The 16,984-nt window shown below is 51.9% G+C and overlaps 1 protein-coding gene across 1 annotated transcript; it reads left to right on the top strand.

Annotated features, from left to right (window-relative positions):
* Nucleotides 1-10,619: 10,619 nt before the first annotated feature.
* Nucleotides 10,620-13,930, top strand: LOC135572960 (uncharacterized). Its single transcript, XM_065021951.1, has 2 exons — nucleotides 10,620-10,673; nucleotides 12,026-13,930. The coding sequence occupies exons 1-2, from the start codon at nucleotides 10,620-10,622 to the stop codon at nucleotides 13,928-13,930; spliced, it is 1,959 nt and encodes a 652-aa protein (XP_064878023.1).
* The last annotated feature ends 3,054 nt before the right edge of the window (nucleotides 13,931-16,984 follow it).

Below are 16,984 nucleotides of genomic sequence, written 5' to 3'. Positions count from 1 at the left end.
GTCCTGTAGTGCTGTAGTCCTGTAGTCCTGTAGCCCTATAGTCCTGTAGCCCTGTAGTCCTGTAGGCCTATAGCCCTATAGCCCTGTAGTCCTGCAGCCCTATAGTCCTGTAGTCCTGTAGCCCTGTAGTCCTGTAGCCCTATAGTCCTGTAGACCTGTAGACCTGTAGCGCTGTAGTCCTGTAGTCCTATAGTCCTGTAGCACTATAGTCCTGTAGCCATGTAGTCCTGTTGCCCCATAGTACTGTAGCCCTATAGTCCTGTAAGCCCTGTAATCCTGTAGTCCTGTAGTGCTGTAGTCCTGTAGTCCTGTAGCCCTATAGTCCTGTAGCCCTGTAGTCCTGTAGCCCTATAGCCCTATAGCCCTGTAGTCCTGCAGCCCTATAGTCCTGTAGTCCTGTAGCCCTGTAGTCCTGTAGCCCTATAGTCCTGTAGTCCTGTAGACCTGTAGCGCTGTAGTCCTGTAGTCCTATAGTCCTGTAGCACTATAGTCCTGTAGCCATGTAGTCCTGTAGTCCTGTAGTCCTATAGTCCTGTAGCACTATAGTCCTGTAGCCATGTAGTCCTGTAGTCCTATAGTCCTGTAGCCCTATAGTCCTGTAGCCATGTAGTCCTGTAGCCCTGTAGTCCTGTAGTCCTATAGTCCTGTAGCGCTGTAGTCCTGTAGTCCCTTAGTCCTGTAGTCATGTAGCCCTATAGTATTGTAGTCCTATAGTCATGTAGCCTTATAGTCCTGTAGCCCTATAGTCCTGTAGCCCTGTAGCCCTATAGTCATGTAGCCCTGTAACCCTGTAGCACTATAGCCCTGTAGCCCTGTAGCCCAATAGTCTTGTAGTCCTGTAGTCATGTAGCCCTATAGTATTGTAGTCCTATAGTCATGTAGCCTTATAGTCCTGTAGCCCTATAGTCCTGTAGACCTGTACCCCTATAGTCCTGTAGCCCTATAGTCCTGTAGCCCTATAGTCCTGTAGTCCTGTAGCCCTGTAGCCCTGTAGTCCCTTAGCCCTGTAGTCCTGTAGCCCTGTAGCACTATAGTCCTGTAGTCCTGTAGCCCTGTAGCACTATAGTCCTGTAGTCCTGTAGCCCTGTAGCACTATAGTCCTGTAGTCCTGTAGCCCTGTAGTCCTGTAGCACTATAGTCCTGTAGTCCTGTAGACCTTTAGCACTGTAGTCCTGTAGTCCTATAGTCCTGTAGCACTATAGTCCTGTAGCCATGTAGTCCTGTAGCCCTGTAGTCCTGTAGCCCTATAGTCCTGTAGACCTGTAGACCTGTAGCGCTGTAGTCCTGTAGTCCTATAGTCCTGTAGCACTATAGTCCTGTAGCCATGTAGTCCTGTTGCCCCATAGTACTGTAGCCCTATAGTCCTGTAAGCCCTGTAATCCTGTAGTCCTGTAGTGCTGTAGTCCTGTAGTCCTGTAGCCCTATAGTCCTGTAGCCCTGTAGTCCTGTAGCCCTATAGCCCTATAGCCCTGTAGTCCTGCAGCCCTATAGTCCTGTAGTCCTGTAGCCCTGTAGTCCTGTAGCCCTATAGTCCTGTAGTCCTGTAGACCTGTAGCGCTGTAGTCCTGTAGTCCTATAGTCCTGTAGCCCTATAGTCCTGTAGTCCCGTAGCCCTGTAGCCATGTAGCACTATAGTCCTGTAGCCCTATAGTCCTGTAGCCTTGTAGTCCTGTAGCCCTATAGTCATGTAGCCCTGTAACCCTGTAGCACTATAGCCCTGTAGCCCTGTAGCCCAATAGTCTTGTAGTCCTGTAGTCATGTAGCCCTATAGTATTGTAGTCCTATAGTCATGTAGCCTTATAGTCCTGTAGCCCTATAGTCCTGTAGCCCTGTACCCCTATAGTCCTGTAGCCCTATAGTCCTGTAGTCCTGTAGCCCTGTAGCCCTGTAGTCCCTTAGCCCTGTAGTCCTGTAGCCCTGTAGCACTATAGTCCTGTAGTCCTGTAGCCCTGTAGCACTATAGTCCTGTAGTCCTGTAGCCCTGTAGCACTATAGTCCTGTAGTCCTGTAGCCCTGTAGTCCTGTAGCCCTATAGTCCTGTAGTCCTGTAGACCTGTAGCACTGTAGTCCTTTAGTCCTATAGTCCTGTAGCACTATAGTCCTGTAGCCATGTAGTCCTGTAGCCCTGTAGTCCTGTAGTCCTATAGTCCTGTAGCACTATAGTCCTGTAGCCATGTAGTCCTGTAGTCCTATAGTCCTGTAGCCCTATAGTCCTGTAGCCATGTAGTCCTGTAGCCCTGTAGTCCTGTAGTCCTATAGTCCTGTAGCGCTGTAGTCCTGTAGTCCCTTAGTCCTGTAGTCCCTTAGCCCTGTAGTCATGTAGACCTGTAGTCCTGTAGCCCTGTAGTACTGTAGTCCTGTAGCCCTGTAGTCCTGTAGTCCCTTAGCCCTGTAGCCCCGTAGCCCTGTAGCCATGTAGCACTATAGTCCTGTAGCCCTATAGTCCTGTAGCCGTGTAGTCCTGTAGCCCTATAGTCATGTAGCCCTGTAACCCTGTAGCACTATAGCCCTGTAGCCCTGTAGCCCAATAGTCTTGTAGTCCTGTAGTCATGTAGCCCTATAGTCTTGTAGTCCTATAGTCATGTAGCCTTATAGTCCTGTAGCCCTATAGTCCTGTAGCCCTGTAGCCCTATAGTCCTGTAGCCCTGTAGCCCTATAGTCCTGTAGTCCTGTAGCCCTGTAGCCCTATAGTCCTGTACCCCTTTAGTCCTGTAGCCCTATAGTCCTGTAGTCCTGTAGCCCTGTAGCCCTGTAGTCCTGTAGCCCTGTAGCACTATAGTCCTGTAGTCCTGTAGCCCTGTAGCACTATAGTCCTGTAGCCCTGTAGCCCTATAGTCCTGTAGCCCTGTAGCCCTGTAGTCCCTTAGCCCTGTAGTCCTGTAGCCCTGTAGCACTATAGTCCTGTAGTCCTGTAGCCCTGTAGCACTATAGTCCTGTAGTCCTGTAGCCCTGTAGCACTATAGTCCTGTAGTCCTGTAGCACTATAGTCCTATAGTCCTGTAGTCCTGTAGTCCTGTAGCCCTGTAGTCCCTTTGCCCTGTAGTCCTGTAGCCCTGTAGCACTATAGTCCTGTAGTCCTGTAGCCCTGTAGCACTATGGTCCTGTAGTCTTGTAGCCCTGTAGTCCCTTAGCCCTGTAGTCCTGTAGCCCTGTAGCCCTGTAGTCCCTTAGCCCTGTAGTCCTGTAGCCCTGTAGTCCCTTAGCCCTGTAGTCCTGTAGCCCTGTAGCACTATGGTCCTGTAGTCTTGTAGTCCTGTAGCACTATAGTCCTGGCAAATATATTTTGATTTGTTTAACACTTTTTTGCTTACTACATGATTCTATATGTGTTATTTCATCGTTTTGATGTCTTCACTATTATTCTACAATGTATAACATAGTCTAAATAAATACAATTTGGAATTAGGTGGTGTGTTCCCTCTATCTTTACCAGTCTCCCTGTCCCTGCGGCTGAAAAGCATCCCCATAGCATGATGCTGTCACCAACAGGCGTGCTGTCATGTGCCTTTTTGTTTACTCCAGGTGTGCTGTCATGTGACATTAAGTCAACTCCAGGTGTGCTGTCATGTGACATTAAGTCAACTCCAGGTGTGCTGTCATGTGAAATTAAGTCAACTCCAGGTGTGCTGTCATGTGACTTTAAGTCAACTTCAGGTGTGCTGTCATGGGCCTTTTTGTTAACTCCAGGTGTGCTGTCATGTGACTTTAAGTCAACTCCAGGCGTGCTGTCATGTGACTTTAAGTCAACTCCAGGCGTGCTGTCATGTGAGGCGTGCTTCATGGGCCTTTTCAACTCAGGCAGGTCGTGACTTTGTCACTCCAGGCGGCTGTCATGTGACTTTGTCAACTCCAGGCATGCTGTCATGTGACTTTAAGTCAACTCCAGGCGTGCTGTCATGTGACTTTAAGTCAACTCCAGGCATGCTGTCATGTGACTTTAAGTCAACTCCAGGCATGCTGTCATGTGACTTTAAGTCAACTCCAGGCATGCTGTCATGTGACTTTAAGTCAACTCCAGGCGTGCTGTCATGTGACTTTAAGTCAACTCCAGGCGTGCTGTCATGAGACTTTAAGTAAACTCCAGGCATGCTGTCATGTGCCTCTTTCTCAGGAGTAGTTTCCATCTGGCCACTCTCCCATAAAGCCCAGATTGGTGAAGTGCTGTAGACACTGTTGTCCTTCTGGCAGGTTCTTTCATCTCAGCCAAGAAACTCTGTGGTTCTGTCAGAGATGTCATTGGGTTCTGGGTCACCTCACTGACCAAGGTCCTTCTTGCCCGGTTGCTCAGTTTGGTTGGACGGCCAGCTCTAGGCAGTGTCTGGATAGCTCAATTTTTTTTTCAATTCCCCAATAATGGAGACCACTCTGGTTTGAACACTCTTAGTAATTGTTTTATACCCTTCCCCAGACATACGCCTCATCCCAATTCTGTCTCGGACGTCATGGTATAGGTTCTGTTCTGACACGCACAGTCAACTGTGGGACCTTTAAACACTCAAGGATCTCCAGGATGATCAAAGGAAATTGTATGCACCTGACCTCAATTTGGAGTTGTCAAAGCAAAGGGGTGTGAATACTATTGTAATGCTCCGGGTGTCGTGGGTGTGGAGTCAAATGCAGGAGACAGAGTTCAATGCTGTGCGTCTTTTAATAGCACCAACGCACCACAGGGTGCTCACAAAAGTTACGTTCCCAACCACAGGGAATCAAAAAGTACAATGGAAAAAATCACGACTAGGCACTAACACGTACCTCTACAACAGAGCCGAAGGTTACATAGAAATAATCCCGCACAACAACCAGGCGGGCCGGCTGTCTAATAAAGACAAACTAATTAAACATGAACAGGTGCTACCACTAAACATACAAGGAGGGGGAGGAAAAACAATCAGTGGCAGCTAATAGGCCGGTGACGACGACCGCCGAGCGCCACCCGCCCGGGAAGGGGAAACACCCTCGGTCGGACTCGTGACAGTACCCCCCTGACGCGCGGCTCCCGCAGCGCGCCGACACCGGCCTCGAGGTCGCCCCGGAGGACGAGGTGCAGGGCGATCCGGATGGAGGCGATGGAAATCCCTCAACATGGATGGATCCAAGATGTCCCCCACCGGTACCCAGCACCTCTCCTCCGGACCGTACCCCTCCCAGTCCACGAGGTACTGCAGGCCCCTCACACGACTTCTTGAGTCCAGAATGGCCCGGATCGTGTACGCCGGGGACCCCTCGATGTCCAGAGGCGGGGGAGGGAACTCCGGTACCTCACTGTCCTGCAGGGGACCAGCTACCAACGGCCTGAGGAGAGACACATGAAACGAGGGGTTAATACGATAATAGGAAGGGAGTTGTAATCGATAACACACCTCGTTTATTCTCCTCAGGACTTTAAAGGGCCCTACACACTGCGGACCCAGCTTCCAGCAGGGCAAGCGGAGAGGTAGGTTTCGGGTCGAGAACCAGACCCTGTCCCCCGGTACAAACACTGGGGCCTCACTGCGGTGGCGGTCAGCACTCCTCTTCTGCCGTCCACTCGCTTGTCGTAGTGATTCCTGGACGGCCCTCCAGGTCTCCTTGGAGCGCTGTACCCATTCCTCCACCGCAGGAGCCTCGGTCTGGCTCGGATGCCATGGTGCCAGGACCGGCTGGTACCCCAACACACACTGAAAAGGGGACACGTTAGTAGAGGAGTGGCGTAGTGAGTTCTGAGCCATTTCAGCCCAGGGAATGTATCGTGCCCACTCCCCTGGCCGATCCTGGCAATACGACCGCAGAAACCTACCCACCTCCTGGTTCATTCTCTCCACCTGCCCATTACTCTCGGGTGATAACCGGAGGTCAGGCTGACAGAGACCCCCCAAGCGTTCCATGAACGCTCTCCATACCCGAGACGTGAATTGGGGGCCCCGATCAGAAACGATGTCCTCCGGCACCCCGTAGTGCCGAAAGACATGGGTGAATAATGCCTCCGCAGTCTGTAGGGCTGTAGGGATACCGGGCAACGGGAGGAGACGGCAGGACTTAGAGAACCGATCCACAATCACTAGAACCGTGGTGTTCCCCTGAGACGGCGGAAGATCGGTCAGGAAATCTATGGACAGATGTGACCATGGCCGCTGTGGAACGGGGAGGGGTTGTAGCTTCCCTCTAGGAAGGTGCCTAGGAGCCTTACTCTGAGCGCACACTGAACAGGAGGAGACATAACCCTTAACGTCCTTAGCCAACGTAGGCCACCAATACCTCCCCTGAAGGCTCCCCACTGTCCTCGTCACCCCAGGGTGACCCGAGGAGGGTAGGACGTGAGCCCACCGAATCAGTTTGTCCCGAACACCAAGCGGCACGTACCTTCGCCCCGCTGGACATTGAGGAGGCGCGGGTTCAGCCTGTACCACTGGGGCTACCAGCTTTGAGGCGGGAAGGATGGGTGTAGGTTCGGTGGACCCATCCTCCGTGTCGTAAAGGCGGGACAGTGCGTCAGCCTTCACGTTCTGGGAGCCCGGTCTAAAAGACAAAGTAAACCGGAACCGGGTGAAGAATATGGCCCACCTTGCCTGACGTGGGTTAAGTCTCCTAGCTGCCCGAATATACTCCAGATTCTGGTGGTCGGTCCAGATGAGAAAAGGGTGCTTAGCCCCCTCAAGCCAGTGTCTCCACACCTTCAGAGCTCTAACCACCGCTAGCAACTCCCGGTCCCCCACATCATAGTTACGCTCCGTTGGGCTGAGCTTCCTTGAGAAGAAAGCGCAGGGGCGAAGTTTTGGTGGCGTACCCAAGCGCTGTGATAGCACGGCACCCACCCCAGCCTCGGACGCGTCCACCTCCACTATGAATGTTAGAGAGGGGTCCGGATGCGCCAACACGGGCGCATCAGTGAACAGCGCCTTCAACTTGTTGAATGCTCTGTCCGCCTCTGCTGACCACTGCAACCGCACCGGGCCCCCCTTCAGCAGTGAGGTGATGGGAGCTGCTATCTGGCCAAAACCCCGGATAAACCTCCGGTAGTAGTTGGCAAAACCCAAAAACCGCTGCACCTCCTTTACCGTGGTTGGAGTCGGCCAATTACGCACGGCCCTAATGCGGTCACCCTCCATCACTACCCCCGAGGTGGAAATGCGATATCCCAGAAAAGAGACGGCTCGTTTAGAGAACACGCATTTCTCAGCCTTGACGTATAGGTCATGCTCCAGCAGTCTACCAAGCACCTTGCGCACCAGAGACACATGCGCGGTGTGAGTGGCCGAGTAGATCAGAATGTCATCGATATAAACAACCCCTCCCTGCCCGCACAGGTCCCTGAGAATATCGTCTACAAAGGATTGAAAAACGGCTGGAGCATTTTTTAACCCATACGGCATGACGAGGTACTCATAGTGGCCGGATGTAGTACTAAATGGGGTTTTCCACTCGTCTCCCTTCCGAATACGCACCAGACTATACGCGCTCCTGAGATCCAGTTTTGTGAAGAACTGCGCTCCGTGGAACGATTCCACCGCCGTAGCGATGAGAGGTAGAGGGTAACTATACCCCACTGTGATGGCGTTTAGACCTCTATAATCGATACACGGACGCAAACCTCCCTCCTTTTTCCTCACAAAAAAGAAACTCGAGGAGACGGGTGAAATGGAGGGCCGAATGTACCCCTGTCCCAGCGACTCCGTGACATATGTCTCCATTGCCAACGTCTCCTCCTGGGACAGCGGGTACACGTGACTCTTGGGAAGCGCAGCGTCTACCTGGAGATCTATCGTACAATCTCTTCCCGGTCGATAAGGTGGTAATTTAGTCGCTTTCACTTTACTGAAAGCGATTGCCAAATCGGCATACTCGGGGGAATGCACACTGTGGAACCCTGGTCTGGACTCTCCACCGGCGTGGCACCGATGGAAACTCCCAAACACCTTCCAGAACACTCCTCTGACCACCCCTGGAGAACCCCCTGTCTCCACGAAATTTTAGGATTGTGCCGGGCCAGCCAGGGAGTCCCCAGCACCACTGGAAACGCAGGCGAATCAATAATAAAAAAACTGATACGCTCCCTATGATTCCCCTGCGTCACTATGTCCAGTGGGACCGTGGTCTCCCTGACCATCCCTGACCCTAATGGCTGGCTATCTAGGGAGTGCACGGGGAAAGGAGAATCTATCGGCACCAGCGGAACCCCTAACTTAAGGGCGAGTCCGCGATCCATAAAGTTCCCAGCTGCGCCTGAATCGACTAGCGCCCTATGCTGGGAAGAGGGAAAAAAATGAAGGAAAGAGGTTAAGACAAACATGTGGCCAACAAGGGGTTCTGGGTGAGTGTGATGCTGACTCACCTGGGGTGACCGAGAAGCGTTCCGCCTGCCATCTCTACTCCCAGACGGACCCCCCCAGCACCAATCAGACGTGTGTCCTCTCCGACCACAGTTGGTGCAGGGAAGGCCTCCTCCTCCGGTACCCCTCGGCGTAGCCCCTCCCAACTCCATTGGAATGGGAGCGGAGGGACTGGGTGGTGGAAAGCACAGAACCCTCTCTGAACGCCCGCGGGCAGCCAGCAGATTATCCAGTCGAATGGACATGTCGATCAGCTGATCCAGTGACAGAGTGGTGTCCCGACACGCTAACTCCCAGCGGACGTCCTCTCGGAGACTACACCTGTAGTGGTCCATAAGGGCCCTGTCGTTCCACCCAGATCCGGCTGCCAAGGTCCGGAACTCCAGCGCGTAATCCTGGGCGCTCCTCCTCTCCTGCCTGAGATGAAATAGTCGTTCTCCCACCGCTCGGCCGTCTAGAGGGTGATCAAACACGGCACGGAAGCGGCAGGAAAACTCTGTGTAGTGCTCACGCACTGAGTCTGGGCCATTCCAGACTGCGTTCGCCCACTCCAGAGCACGACCCGTGAGGCAGGAGATGAGGACACTCACCCTCTCTGCTCCTGAGGGAGTGGGTCTGATGGTGGCCAGGTATAGCTCCAGCTGAAGCAGAAACCCCTGGCAACCCGCCGCCGCTCCATCATAAGCCCTCAGTAGCGTCAGACGGAGGGTGCTGGAGTCGGGAGATGGGGAGTCCGGAACCGTGGGTGCCGAAGGTGGAGAGAGGAGACCACTCCTCTCCCATTTGTCCATTCTCTCCATCACTTGATCCATCGCGGATCCGATCCGATGGAGGACGGTGGTGTGGTGGAGAACCCGTTCCTCCATCGATGGGAGAGGGTTGGCTGCTGCTCCTGCTGACTCCATTCAATCTGATAGGTGCGGGATTCTGTAATGCTCCGGGTGTCGTGGGTGTGGAGTCAAATGCAGGAGACAGAGTTCAATGCTGTGCGTCTTTTAATAGCACCAACGCACCACAGGGTGCTCACAAAAGTTACGTTCCCAACCACAGGGAATCAAAAAGTACAATGGAAAAAATCACGACTAGGCACTAACACGTACCTCTACAACAGAGCCGAAGGTTACATAGAAATAATCCCGCACAACAACCAGGCGGGCCGGCTGTCTAATAAAGACAAACTAATTAAACATGAACAGGTGCTACCACTAAACATACAAGGAGGGGGAGGAAAAACAATCAGTGGCAGCTAATAGGCCGGTGACGACGACCGCCGAGCGCCACCCGCCCGGGAAGGGGAAACACCCTCGGTCGGACTCGTGACAACTATTTCTGTATTTCTGTTTTTTTTTTTATGTGCACAAATTTCTAAAAACATTTATTCACATTGTCTTTATGGGGTATTGTGTGTAGGTGAGAACTATATATATATATATATGTTTTATCCATTTTGAATTAATGCTGTAACACAACGACATTTGGAATAAGGGGTATGAATGCTTTCTGAAGGCAAATTCCCACAAGGGTTAAAGTCTTCCAGTGTAGTAGATGACAGACATTCTGACTGAAAACAGAAACCATTAAGTTGAAAAGAACCTGGCTGTTTCCTTGAAGTTACTGTGTGCAGGGCGTGTCTTCTGCCTGCCATTCAACCATTCAGCGTTCAGCTAAACAGGAAGATTGTACTCACTGACTGACAAATTATTTTTGGGCTCGTTGTACAATCATCTCTAAATGAAGTGTACTTATTACAAAGTGAGTCTAACTTGGACAAAAGCAAAGAACTTCTGAATCAGGAAAATACTAACCAAGAGCCAAGCAGAGAAAATGACAGCTGCTATCGATATTTATTTTTTATTTTTTATAAAATGTCTCCAAGTACTTTGAAATATTTATTATTATTTAATTTGATTGTGTCTTGAATCCTCAAGAAGTAGAATTGAATAACTGTCATCTCTCTGTGTTAAGAACTTTAAATCATACTTAAGGACAAAGCCCCTGCCGTCATGAAGCAATAAATGACTGTTCCCATTCATATCCCTGGAGACCGTTAGCTTAGCGAACAAACTGTTGCAAAGAGAAGTCATTGTTCCTCCCATAACATTAAAGTGACATTCAACCCACATGCTTGTATAAAACCCCTTGTGTTAGTGCTGTATAAAGGGCTCTGATATCCTTCTTTTTTTGTTATCCTTTTTTTTCTTTTTTTTTTGCCCTGTCATAGTTTCAATCTCTTTTCACAGAGAAAACGCCACAATTAGGCCGAGTATTTCATCCGAGAATGTCGTGATGAATAGAATTGACATTGCATAATCCATGGCAGGCAGTGTCTGCTTCTTCTGGCTGGTGGAATGTTCCGCTTATAACTACGTAACTGTTTCACTTCTCAGCTGCCAGGACCATGAACCATGAATTGTGTGTGTGTGTGTGTGTGTGTGTGTGTGTGTGTGTGTGTGTGTGTGTGTGTGTGTGTGTGTGTGTGTGTGTGTGTGTGTGTGTGTGTGCGTGTTTGGGTGTGTGCATGTGTGCATGTGTGCGTGTGTGTGTGTGTGTGTGTGTGTGTGTGTGTGTGTGTGTGTGTCAGAAACATACACCCAGGAAAATACAACCATCATTTCTTCTCTCAGAGTCGAAAGGTGTTTGGGGAAAAAAACAAAGGGTGGAAGCTCCAAGTCTTGAGGAAAAAGAGAGGAGGCCATTGATAGTTTTGAACTGGAGTCAGGGACAAACAGAGACAGGCCAAGATAAATATACTCCAGGAGAAGATGGAAGGATTCCTCTTTTGGAAAATCAGTGACACACAGTGGTAGTGTCTGTGTCTGTTTGCAAAAACACATGCTGATTCCTAGATCCTCAAACAGGCTGCAGTGTATAAGAGGAGAAAGGAAGAAGGTAACCTTATGGGTAACGAGAAACAGAAGGAGAGAGAGAGAGGGTGGAGAGAGAGAAGGAGAGAGACTGAGAGAGACAGAGAGAGAGAAGGAGAGAGAGCGTAAGGGGAGAGCGAAGGAGAGAGAGAGAAAGAAAAAAGGAGAGAAGGAGAGAGAGAGAGAAGGAGAGAGAAAAGGGAAGAGAGAGAAGGAAAGAGAGAGAGAGATAATAAGAGAGAGAAGGAAAGAGAAGGAGAGAGAGAGAGAGAATGAGAGAGAAAATGAGAGAGAGAGAAGGAGAGAGGGATATAGACAAAGAGAGAGGAGAGAGAAAAGGAGAGAGACAGAAGGACAGGGAGAGAGAATGAGAGAGAAGGAGAGAGAGAGAGAGAGAGAGAGAGAGAGAGAAAGAGGGAAGGAGATAGAGAGAGAAGGAATGAGAGAGAGAGATGGAAGGAGAGAGAGAGGATATCTGTAGAACCATACGCTGTAGTGTTGAGCTGTTAGGAAACCAGACATATCACACAAACTCTGACAGGATCACTGCAGATTTACTCCTCTCCACCACCCCTGTCCACATCACCCTACACCCCTCCACCACCCCCTTCCACATCACCCTACACCCCTCCACCACCCCTGTCCACATCACCCTACACCCCTCCACCACCCCTGTCCACAACATCCTACGCCCCTCCACCACCCCTGTCCACAACATCCTAAGCCCCTCCACCACCCCCGTCCACATCACCCTACACCACTCCACCACCCCGTCCAGATCACCCTACTACACCCCTCCACCACCCTGTCCACATCACCCTACACCCCTCCACCACCCCGTCCACATCACCCTAGACCCCTCACCACCCCGTCCACATCACCCTACACCTCTCCACCACCCCCGTCCACATCACCCCACGCCCCTCCACCACACCCGTCCACATTACCCCACGCCCCTCCACCACACCCGTCCACATTACCCCACGCCCCTCCACCACCCCTGTCCACAACATCCTACGCCCTCCACCACCCCCGTCCACATCACCCTACACCCCTCCACCACCCCGTCCACATCACCCTACACCCTCCACCACCCCGTCCACATCACCCTACACCCCTCCACCACCCCCATCCACATCAGCCTACACCCCTCCACCACCCCCGTCCACATCACCCTACACCCCTCCACCACTCCCGTCCACATCACCCTACACCCCTCCACCACCCCCATCCACATCACCCTCCACCCCTCCACCCCTCCACCACACCCGTCCACATCACCCTACACCCCTCCACCACACTGCCCACATCACCCCACGCCCCTCCACCACCCCCGTCCACATCACCCTACACCCCTCCACCACCGTCCACATCACCCCACGCCCCTCCACCACCCCCCGTCCACATCACCCTCCACCCCTCCACCACACCCGTCCACATCACCCCACGCCCCTCCACCACCCCGTCCACATCACCCTACACCCCTCCACCACCCCCGTCCACATCACCCTACACCCCTCCACCACCCCGTCCACATCACCCTCCACCCCTCCACCACACCCGTCCACATCACCCCACGCCCCCACCACCCCCCGTCCACATCACCCTACACCCCTCCACCACCCCGTCCACATCACCCTACACCCCTCCACCACCCCGTCCACATCACCCTACACCCCTACACCACCCCCGTCCACATCACCCTCCACCCCTCCACCCCTCCACCACACCCGTCCACATCACCCCCACGCCCTCCACCACCCCCCGTCCACATCACCCTACACCCCTCCACCACACCCGTCCACATCACCCTCCACCCCTCCACCACCCCCGTCCACATCACCCTACACCCCTCCACCCCTCCACCACACCCGTCCACATCACCCTACACCCCTCCACCACACCGTCCACATCACCCCACACCCCTCCACCACCCCCCGTCCACATCACCCTACACCCCTCCACCACACCCGTCCACATCACCCCACGCCCCTCCACCACCCCGTCCACATCACCCTCCACCACACCCGTCCACATCACCCCACGCCCCTCCACCACCCCCGTCCACATCACCCTCCACCCCTCCACCACACCCGTCCACATCACCCCACGCCCCTCCACCACCCCGTCCACATCACCCTACACCCCTCCACCACCCCCGTCCACATCACCCTCCACCCCTCCACCACACCCGTCCACATCACCCCCACGCCCCCACCACCCCCGTCCACATCACCCTACACCCCTCCACCACCCCCGTCCACATCACCCTACACCCCTCCACCACCCCGTCCACATCACCCTACACCCCTCCACCACCCCCCGTCCACATCACCCTACACCCTCCACCACCCCGTCCACATCACCCTACACCCCTACACCACCCCGTCCACATCACCCTCCACCCCTCCACCCCTCCACCACACCCGTCCACATCACCCCACGCCCCTCCACCACCCCCCGTCCACATCACCCTACACCCTCCACCACACCCGTCCACATCACCCTCCACCCCTCCACCACCCCCCGTCCACATCACCCTCCACCCCTCCACCCCTCCACCACACCCGTCCACATCACCCTACACCCCTCCACCACACCGTCCACATCACCCCACACCCCTCCACCACCCCCGTCCACATCACCCTACACCCCTCCACCACACCCATCCACATCACCCCACGCCCCTCCACCACCCCCGTCCACATCACCCTCCACCCCTCCACCACCCACATCCACAACACCCTAGCAAAACCCTAATCTACTTCATGATTCGATTTGGCAATAGCGCTCACTGTTGCCCCTAGTGGCCAGTTTTGAAGGCCGTCTAGGGGAACTGTCTAGGGAAGAGTCTAGGGTAAATGTGGAGGGAAGAGTCTGGAGATAGGGTTGTAAAGTGATTTGTTTGTGTGTCTCTGAGTATATGTTGGCTTTTTGCTGAATCAGAATCTTACATCTTATGAGATGCTTACATTTTTTTATTTATTGAACATTTATTTTTATCTTGGCAAGCCGGTTAAGAACAAATTCTTAATTACAATGACGGCCTACACCAGCCAAACCCGGACTAAGCTGGGCCAATTGGGCGACGACCTATGGGACTCCCAATCACGGCCGGTTGTGATACAGCCTGGATTCGAACCATGGTGTCTGTAGTGACGCCTTTAGCACTGAGACGCGGTGTCATAAACCGCTACACACACATTTAACAATGCTTAAGGAGGGCGGGGGGAACCTGGTTCTCCTTGACGTGTACAGTAGAATCCCTTTGAAAAACAGTGAGAGTATGAGGGAGGAGATCCTAAAACTACATTTGGAGTCCCATCTGGAATCATTCTGAGAAGATTGTCCTCCTCTAACGCTCTAGAACCCACTAGTAGAATCCTCTATGCTCAGTACATCTGCTACGCTCAAAATTATCAAATTCTCTTCCTACATTTTCTAAATAGTTACTTAGGGTTAGCTCTGTTCCTTTTAGGATGTGTTTAGGTCAGCCTCAGACAAAACCCTCTGGAAGGTTGAAAGGTCAGTGTAGATGGAAACAAATAAGGGAAAGTGGCTAGTGACTGGTGAACAATAAGAAGAAATATAACTTCTGACTCTCAAACAAGACATCCCTAACCTTTTTTCTCTGCTTCTCAGTGCGGTCAATACACACACAAACACACAAAGATGACACTGAGAAACGACGTCTGGGAGAATTTCACAGCCATGCCCCTCTCCACCATACACAGTGGTTGTTTGCACAAGAGGGAGCTCGGCTAGCTGTAAATGAAGTGGATGTGGTACCCCTTCTCCTCTATTCCCTGTCCCAGACGTCCTAGAGTCCATAGCGCTTCTCAGCTCTCTGCCATGTCAACTGGCTGAGCCCAGCTGTATCAATAAAGGCCTGCGCTGTCACAATAGTTCCCTACTGGACTAACCCTACCCCCAGTCCTCCCTCCGGAACCTTCTAAACCCCCATCCAGACCTTTCCCTGAAACCTCACATTCCTCTCTCACTAATGGTCCAGTAACGTGAGCCCAGGCCGTGCCAGGCCGTGCCAGGCCGTGCCAGGCCGTGCTTTCTCCTTGTTTCAGACTGGAGTGGACAGCTGGTGACAGCACATTGTGCAGGTGACAGGCAGGAAACAGGAGCCTGAATGCCGTAACAAGGCAGGTCAGGTGATTCTTCTACGTTCACCATGTACCGTCTGTTTTTATTCGGACCACTGAACTCGTTTCTCAGAATCAAAGGGCCTAGTGTTTATAAAGGTCTGTGACAATGTCTGTGAGCACACAACATGTTGCTCCGGTTTACCACATGTACAGTATGTAGGAAGGGTCATAGCCATTAATCAGACTAACAACAAAGAGAGGAAAAGATCTTCAGAGATTCTGATTTATCAATAGGCCAACATATACTCAGAGACACACAACACATCACTTTACAACCCTAACTCTAGACAGTTCCTTAACAGCCCTAACCCTAGACAGTGCCTTAACAGACCCTAACCTTGGTTCCTTGCTCAGAGACACACAAACACAGGGACAGGGACAGGGATACACACATAGTCATTCAAGTAAGCACAAACACATTTACTCACGGACACACACACACACACACACACACACACACACATCACTTTACTCAGGGTAGCATATCAGGTATTTGCCTCTGCTATAGTGATCTGCTCAGCTGCCTGATACACACAGACTCAAATAATCGATGTTCGGTTAGTTTCTGGTGACATACCTGGAAGACTGTTGGATATGAACATTGTATTGAAAACAGCTACCCAGAAACCAGCCAGCCCAGCCAGTGGTAACACAGCCCTTCTCAAATCCACACAGTCAGAGCCAGTCTCACAGGCCTGCATGCATGCTGATGGCCTTACCAGACACACACACACACACACACACACACACACACACACACACACACACACACACACACACACACACACACACACACACACACACACACACACACATACACACACACACACACACACACACACACACACACACACACACACACACACACACACACACACACACAAACACAGTCCCAGAGAGATAAAAATGATCAATCATATTTTATCTAACTTTTTACATATGTTGTGCCTCTTGTGCCTTGTTACAGAGGTACCTGGTACTACAACACTTCATGAGAAGATTTTAACGGAATATAGGTTAGTAGAATTCAAGTATAAAGTTTGTGCTATGATGAAGAGGGGTGGGCTGTGAGTATTGTCATAACAATTGACAGGTCATCATAAATACTTCATATTCCTTTGGAAGTCTCAGAAGATAGGCAAGAGTTAAAATCTCTACGTCAGCATTCACATAATGCACATGAATTTTCCATTGCTTCCCCTCCCCTCTCTCTCTTTCTTTCTCTCCCTCCTACCCTCTCTCTCTCTCCCCCCCTTCCCTCCCCTCTCCCACAGTTTTATATCTCCCTCCTTCTCTCCCTCCTACCCTTTCTCTCTTTCTCTCTAACTCTCCCTCCTCTCCTTCCTACCCTCTCTCTTTCTCACAACCTCTCTCTCTCTCACACCCTCTCTCTCTCTATTCCCTCTTCCCTCCCCCCCCATTTCTCTATCTCCCTCCACTCTCTCCCTCACTTCCTATTTCATCTCTCTCCCAACCTCTCTCTCTATTCCTCTTCCCTCCCCTCTCTTTTTGCCCTCTCTCCTCTCATCCTCATCCGTCATTCCCTCTCTTCCTTCCATCTCCCTCTCTCTCCTGAACAGTCTACAAGAGTCACAATAACAATGTGCTTGGAACAGTGAAACCAAACTCTTACAGAGATTTGGAATACTTTGAAGAG

This window comes from Oncorhynchus nerka, linkage group LG2 (assembly GCF_034236695.1).
Source record: "Oncorhynchus nerka isolate Pitt River linkage group LG2, Oner_Uvic_2.0, whole genome shotgun sequence".
NCBI classification, from domain to species: domain Eukaryota; kingdom Metazoa; phylum Chordata; class Actinopteri; order Salmoniformes; family Salmonidae; genus Oncorhynchus; species Oncorhynchus nerka.
The sequence above is the reverse complement of the archived record's forward strand: the minus strand, read 5'-3'. Positions and strand labels throughout refer to the sequence as shown.